This window comes from Augochlora pura, chromosome 6 (assembly GCF_028453695.1).
Source record: "Augochlora pura isolate Apur16 chromosome 6, APUR_v2.2.1, whole genome shotgun sequence".
In the NCBI taxonomy this organism is placed as follows: domain Eukaryota; kingdom Metazoa; phylum Arthropoda; class Insecta; order Hymenoptera; family Halictidae; genus Augochlora; species Augochlora pura.
This window is the reverse complement of record NC_135777.1, coordinates 22,848,011-22,855,679: the sequence shown is the minus strand read 5'-3', so window position 1 is coordinate 22,855,679 and position 7,669 is coordinate 22,848,011. Positions and strand designations below refer to the sequence as shown.

General features: G+C 45.5%; 1 protein-coding gene across 1 annotated transcript in view; it reads left to right on the top strand.

Moving 5' to 3' along the window:
- Syn1 (Syntrophin-like 1) overlaps window positions 1-7,069 on the top strand; it is a 446,350-nt gene extending 439,281 nt beyond the window's left edge. Inside the window, exons 6-8 of the mRNA XM_078182643.1 lie at window positions 657-871; window positions 3,556-3,773; window positions 5,287-7,069. Coding sequence (XP_078038769.1) covers window positions 657-871; window positions 3,556-3,773; window positions 5,287-5,379 — 526 coding nt within the window. The 3' untranslated portion in view covers window positions 5,380-7,069. The remainder of the gene's footprint in view (window positions 1-656; window positions 872-3,555; window positions 3,774-5,286) is intronic.
- The last annotated feature ends 600 nt before the right edge of the window (window positions 7,070-7,669 follow it).

Here is a 7,669-nt window from a genome sequence, read left to right as displayed (position 1 = left end):
CAACCTTTGATTTAATCGTAAACCACCCCTTTCGGATAGGAACATTTCAAGTCCGGTTTAAACTGTATTCCGGTGGAAATTTTTTAATGCAAATTAGCTTAAAATTGAGCTGAAAGTGTCTACTTTAAGACAGGGTAGCTGAACATAAAAAATAGATACGAAATGTTTCCGAAAAATATAGAATTCCTGACCACTCGTTCGAGAGGTAAATCACTCAGTATTCGAGAATTCGGGATTCACGTTAATAATTCATTTATGACACCGCAGAGACAATTTTTGTCAAGAGAAAAGTTACTTGAAACGACCTCGGGAACCCTTTACTTCCCTATTGCGACTAACTTTTGGTACTCCCTCTATAATTAACACTTTATCGACCGGTCATTTGGTCGTAAAAATTTCCGTTACTATTTTGATTTTATTTCTCTCATTAATCGCTGAAGGTATTTAATATTGAAAAATTTATATAATAATATTGAAGCTTGTAGTACAATTTAACACATTCATCTCAATAATAGGTAACAAATTAAGAGTTACAATGGCTACCGATCTTATAAAAAACCTGAAATTATTTCCTAAAATATCGATGCGACATAAAAAGCTATATTGTTTAAAAGAATGATTAATAACCATGGTGCGTTTTTTTGGTTTGTTTTCAGACTGGTCTCGTCGCCGCCGAGGCAAAGCGAGGCGGGCAGCAGCAGCAGCGGGGCGACGCAACACGCGGCGACGTTCGCGGTGCGCGTGGGCACGATCGACGGCGTGGTCACGCATCATCTGCGCGCGGAGACGCGAAGGGACCTGGCCGCGTGGGCCAGGGCGATCGTTCAGGGCTGTCACGCGGCCGCCCACTCGTTACGCGAGTACACCGTTCGTGAGTACACTCGTTCGACCCTCGTTTTCCGCCGGCACGCCGGGGTCCCTTCGGCGATCGCCGGATCGACGTCTACCCGGTTCTACCCCCCCGTAAAGAATGGCGATCGGCCTGATGGAACGCGGGGACAAACGTAAAAACCCACGGAAATATATCGCCTATCCCCACGATAGTTGTTCCGCGAAATCCGTTCGACTCCACCGGATTATCCCGTTCGTTGCCACCCGAAGCGTTCGCCGATATTTATTTTTCCTGCGAGTAAGAGAGACTTTTCGATAAAATAATCATTATTATGGTCGATTAAGAATTGGTCGATAACAAGTTTAGTCGTCGACTAACTCTGTCTTGTTGGTAAGATTTAGGATTTTCAGCAATGAAATGAATTAAAATTCTGGTAATTCTGGTAAATGTGGAGGATATTATTTGACGATTTAATTTCTTGTTGTGACAATTTTTTTTTTATAAATAATTTGAGTGTAAGGTATATTGTTTTAGAAGAAAAGGAAATACAGTGGCGAGTTAAATTGAGCAGATATTTTTTAAATGGTAATATTTTTTTAAAGCTGGATTAAGTGACTTAAATTTTTCTGTGAATGTTAGAGGGGGTGGTTTAGTTCAATGTATAATGACTGATATATTTTTTAAATTTTACTATTGTTTGGATAAAGAGGAATATAAAAGACTGTCAATTTTTGGCGGAACTTGTCTGAGCTCCAAGAAAAATAATTCAGTTTTTAGGGGTTGCTTTCAATGGATTTTAAAATATCTTCCAATCACAATTTTGAATTTCTTAATAGTTTAAATTGAAGCTGAAAGATCCCTCTTCAAGATAAGCATACCTTGATCTCAAAAAAAAATTCCAAATCTCAGCAGAAAATTAAAAAGACGAAATTAACAGCTCTAATATGCTTGCGTTTTTAGGGGTTGCTTTCAATGGATTTTAAAATATCTTCCAATCACAATTTTGGACTTTTTAATAGCTTAAATTAAAGCTGAAAGATTGCTCTTCAAGATAAGTATACCTTGATCTCAAAAGAAAATTCCAAATCTCGTCAGAAAATTAAAAGAATCGTAATCGACAGCTCTAAAGAAATTGCTTGCATTTTTAGGGGTTGCTTCGAATAAATTTTAGAATATCTTCCAATCAGAATTTCGGACTCCTTAACAGTTTAAATATATATCGTCTACATCCAAAAAGATTAAACTGGCGCAGCGTTGATGCGAGATTCGAAATTGAAAAAATCGGTGACACTTGGAAAGCCGCGGATTTCCGTCAGCCTCATTGCCGCGCGCGCTCGGACGAGGCGTGCCAAATAAAGCGTCGAATTAATCGCGGCCGAAATTCCGGGCATCGATCAAACCCCGTGCGACCCGTCCTCCCTCGGGAAGGTCGGACCCCGTACAGTAGAAGGGTTTAGTCGTGCCAAAACAAATATTTCCCTATTTTGTTTTCGAGCCCCGTAATCGTTCGTCGCGCGGTCCTCTCGGCTCGCGTACGCGCTCGAACGTGAAATAACGCGCGAGAGAAAAAAGCGACGGGGCTCGCATAGATCTTCCAGAGGAGGGAGGGAGGGAGGGCAAGGGAGAGTGGGAACGTAACAGGACGGACCCGTCCTCCCCGTTGTTCTCCGGCGAGCGCTCGCTTCGATGAATTTTAATTTCTTTTCACCGTGGACGAACGCCGGCAATAATAAATCGAGATTAATGCCGGCACGGGCCGCCTTCCAGCTTCTCGACTCGTCGGCCGCATCGATCATCGACGCGGATACCCCATGGAACCCCCTTCGATTTCCCCTCTCTCTCTCTTTCTCTCTGTTCAGCTCTTTGACCGTCTGTCTCTCGCTTTCTGTTCCTCTCGCGGAAAACCGACGCATGCAAGACGCGAACAACCGTGCCAGAAATATCGCGGCACGTCGGAACTCGCTGAAATTCCGCGACGCTTCTGTCGAGCACCCGCTCCGCTCAGCTTACTAGAAATAATAAACAGTGGACCGGCACGACGATCTACCTGTTTGTTTTAAACTATACGATCGACGGTTCTATGCCGCGGTGTTCGTCGGCGTCGATCTTTGATTTCGACTGGAGGGGGTTGCTACGCGGATGGCGTTGGTAAAATATTTTGCAGTGGGAATTTTTTTATGTTTAATAGCTTAAATTAAAGCTGGAAGATTGCGCTTTTAGATATGTATACAGCGATTTTAGAAAAGAGTGATAAATAAACGGTAGAAAATAAAGAAGCGTGATCGATTGCTTTGAGGAAAATTCTTGCGTTTTTAAGGACTACTTGGAATGGAATTTAGGAAAGCTTATAATTAGAATTTTTAAACTTTTAATAGCTCAAACTAAAGCTGAAAGATCACTCTTTATGACAAGTCAACTTTGACCCCGAAAGAAAATTCCAACTCTATTCGAAAATACAACAAGCCGTAATTAACAGCTCCGAGCAAAAATTTTACATTATTAAAAATAACTTTGAATGAATTTTACAACATCCCCCAACCAAAATTTATAACTTTTTAACAGCTCAAATTAAAGCTCTAACACTCCTCTTCTCATCCTCCTAAGTACCAGTTACATGACAACCACCCTCGCTCCAAAAAATGTCATCAAACCCCAATGCACCCTGCCCGACAAGAAAATATCTATTCGAAAATAAAACAGTAACAATTGTCCTAAATTTGCAGGCTGCACGTGGCAAGGGAAGGCCTGCCAGCTGGTGGTGAACCACGAGGACGGTTTCGCGTTGTTCGCGGCGGGGACCAGGGGCGTAGGCGGCAACGGGATGAGCCCGGGCTCCCCTCCGGCCCCGCTATGGCGAAGATCCTTCGACAAACTGAAAATGTCCGCCGACGACGGGGCGCGTCTCCTGTGGCTCGACTTTGGCGGCGAAGATGGCGAAATTGTGAGTCCTCAAAATTCCTAAAATCTCCCTATTTACATTAACAATCTCCCTGCAAAGAGTAACCTCGTCGCTGAAAACGAAACGCGCGATAATTGCTCCAGGAGAAAATTTGCTCGAGGAGAAAATTTGCTCGAGAGAAAATTGTGTCGCGAGAAGAAAAATTCGCCGCCGCTTTTATCGAGCGGCGACGGGTTGGCGGGGGGTTAGAGGGGGGAGAGGGCACCACCGAGAATTTTATTACAATCGACTCGAAGCATCGAGATTATTATCGTGAAAACGACGGCTGTGCACCGGGGTAATCCCATTGTGCCCGTCACTGTCAAAGGACCGCCGCCGCCGCGCGGATGTCGGCGATCCCCGGGAAAATACGTATTTTACATCTTCCTTCCCCTCCCCCCTTTTTTCCATCCCCTCCCCACCGTCCCGAACACTGTAGTCCGGCTCCGTTCAATGGCCATTCATAGTCGCGGGTTGGTGGGGGGAAGGGGTGGGGGAGAGGGTGGCATTCGAGGGGAATCATCGACGGAGAAATCCGCCGCGACAGACGTCTCGATGGAAAAATTATTCCGCTCTCGAGCAGCCTGAAACGAACCTGCAAATGGGGAATCCTCGGCGACCAGGCGAGCGCGCGCGCGCGCGTTCCTTGGAATTTTTATTAAGCACGCCGGACGACTGCGAAATAGAACAGTGCCGGCGTCTCCTCGTTATCCTTTTTTTTTTTGCTTTCGTCGGGTGTACACTCGACGGCAAAATTAAAGCAACAGTAATTCCTGCCGGAGACGTCGTCGCTCTTCGAACGGCTCTAACTCCGTGGAGAGATGTCGTAAAATTATGTTCTTTGTATGGAATTGAAGCTTGAAGTATCTAGTTTGTGATGATATAGTCTAATTTGTTATAGTGTTCAATCTTGCGATTGTTATTGCAATTAATATAGTAACCTCGATTGCATGTTCGCGGTATGGGAAAGTGAACAGGGTTGATTGACCTCTGTGGACGCGCAAAAATTTTTTACTAGAATAAAGGTTATAGGGTTGGAAAGCTTGGACTTTCCCCTTTAATTTAAGGGCAGACTCAAGTCGCTACGATTTTTTTTTATAAAGTTACAGTCTTCTGAAGACTCTATAGTCGGTGTTCATATTTGCACTTTTTCGATGTCACGAGTATGTCGTTTTTAGGATTTTGCACTCGAGGCGATGCGAGATATTAAAAATTGAAATACCATGTTATAAAGTAGAGACTTCAAGCTGTAATTTAAAAAAAGTATCATATTTTTATCATTACTTGCAACAGAATTACAGCTGTTGAAAGATCGACGATTCTTCGAGCACGAATGGCTCTCTTGCTTTATGTCAGCCAGGGGTTGAAATTTTCAATTATATATTTTTTTAAACGAAGACATTGTCAGATTTAATTACCCCAATTTTAAAGAACACTTTGCACTATAAATTACGAATAAAAAAAAATTGTTCCCAAATGAACAATCGATCTGACGGCCGATTTAAAACGATTTCAGGAGCTGGACCTCGAGAGCTGTCCGAAGCCGATCGTGTTCGTGCTGCACAACTTCCTGTCGGCGAAGATCCACCGCCTCGGCCTGAGCGCATAGGGGTACGAGGGGGCCCCGACGGAGGCCCCCGACCTGCCGCCCCACACCACCAGGTCCGTAACGAGCGTCTTCCTCCACTGAGACCGGGTACCGGGCGCAGCAGCCGCAGAAGCATCGACAAGACCAGACCATCCTGAACAACAACAAACGAAAGTGGACGACGAAGAAGAAGAAGAAAACGAGAAATCAGAAGACAAAGACGCAAACGAACACGAAGAATAAGAATAAGAATAAGAAGAGGTGGAAGCAGCAAACAATAAAAGATGAAGAAGAAAGAAGATATCAAATAGGAGCAGAAGCTGGAAGAGCGGCCGTGTGTCCGCCGGAAGTGACGGGTTCCCCGGCTGGCCCGAGAACTCTTCCGGTTCTCAGAGCAGACCTTCTTCTCTCGGAGAGGCTGTCGGTGAAGTGGGGCGATCGGCGACGGTGTCTTGACCGCGATCGGGTGAACTCTTCGGGATCGCGACGCGACATTTCGGGATCTTCGCCTGCTTAACTAGAAACGATTCTATCGAAAGAAAGTATACCCCGGGCGACGATCAACGTCGGCGCGATGATACACCGCGTCGGCTCGAAGCCATCCAGCGCGATTATCAAAGAGAGGAGAGGGGAGAAGAATAAATAGAGAAATGGATAAAGAGAGAAATAGAGAAAGAAAGAGATAAAGCTAAAAATGAGCAGACCTCAGACCTGGCGATCCAGACGGGGGCAAAAGTCGTACACTAATCAACGCGCCTAAGTAACCAATTAAAACTATACTACCTAACGCTAAGTATGAGTAACAGGGATGGGGTAGGGGGTGGGCCGACTCTAGCCGGTGCAGAGAGAAGGATATCTTCTGCGTAGGCGACGAGCGGTCGGATGAGGCGGCTAAACGAAGCTAATCAGTTACTGTCCAAGCGTGCGCTGCCCGTTTGCTCTTCCGCGTCGCTCTGCGAACCGAGGCGCCGCCTGACTCGACCCTGCGTCCATCCGCAACCCCCTTCTTTGCCCTTCTCGCGCGAACGTAAACGATTCTCGCGGGGATAAATGATGAAAGGACTATGATACAGATAAGGATCTATGGGGGACTATAGGCCGGGGATTCGGATGATTTACCGGGAAATTTAGAAGCACGGGGAGCTTATTGGGGGAGGCTTGCCACTTGTCTGTACAGGGACAACCCCCTGACCTGCTGTGGGAATGATCGAAAACTGGTTTCAGCTAACAAATCGTTTAGGTTGGTTAGCTCTTCCGAACTGGGTTAGCTCCTCTGAACTGGATTAGCTCCTTTGAGGAAAACGGGGAGCGTCGCGGTTGTTCAGGATCCTTTGACACTCGACTCGCGTCTTTCGGGTGCGTTTACTAACCCTTTTCCAGCCTCGAAAGAGAAACGAGGCATATTTGAATTCGTTTGAGAGGCTTTTGTTGACTGCTTGGAGTTTGCGGACTCAGCGAAGGGGTGGAGACTGTTTAGCAGAGTCTGCGGTAGTCTACTTAACATGCCGGTGAGCTAGAATTGGTTATCGAGTAGATGATCGTGATGTTTCAAAAATCTCTAAAAAGAGTACATATCAACTTTTCCAGTACATATCAACAAACCCTTTTTCCTATCAAAAATGAACTAACCAAACCACTCGAAATTTCTTAACTCAATTTTATTCCTACATTTCAGTCGACTCTACTTCAATTCCTAAATTCCTAAATTAAATAAAAAAAATTCCTTAATTAAATAGAGAAATTCCTAAATTAAATAGAGAAATTCCTAAATTAAATAAAGAAATTCTTTAATTAAAGAAAGAATATTACATGTCTCAAACAAATCTAGTCGCAAACAACCACCCAGTCAACGAAACAAAATCCTATCATAAAATCCAAACCTGAACAAAGAAAACCCGATGATTATATGCTGGCGCGCTATTCGTAGGCCCGCGACAGTGAAGGGGGTTGTTCAAGGCAGCACAGTGCAACTCACGGGGTTATCCGGGCGCGTTCGAAGACGGTGTTTACGCCGCGGGATCCGAACGTCGCGAATTATTTCCGACCCGATCGCTATCGATGATCCCCCCTCCTCCGGACGAAGTGATTACGTTCGTGTCGCGAGCTCTCCGACGATCCCCGGAGTTATTGAGGATCCACCGAGTCCTCCCAACAGAAGCAGGGAGAAGGATGAGGGGGAAGGGGAGGGGGGCAAGGAGCGAGGGTGGATCAGGGCGAGTGGCAGCGTTGGGGAAAGTTCTCCGGACCCCGGGAGTCTGATCGGGCGGCCCCGATAATGATCTCGGAGTTTCGTTTCCGTTCGGAGCGGTTC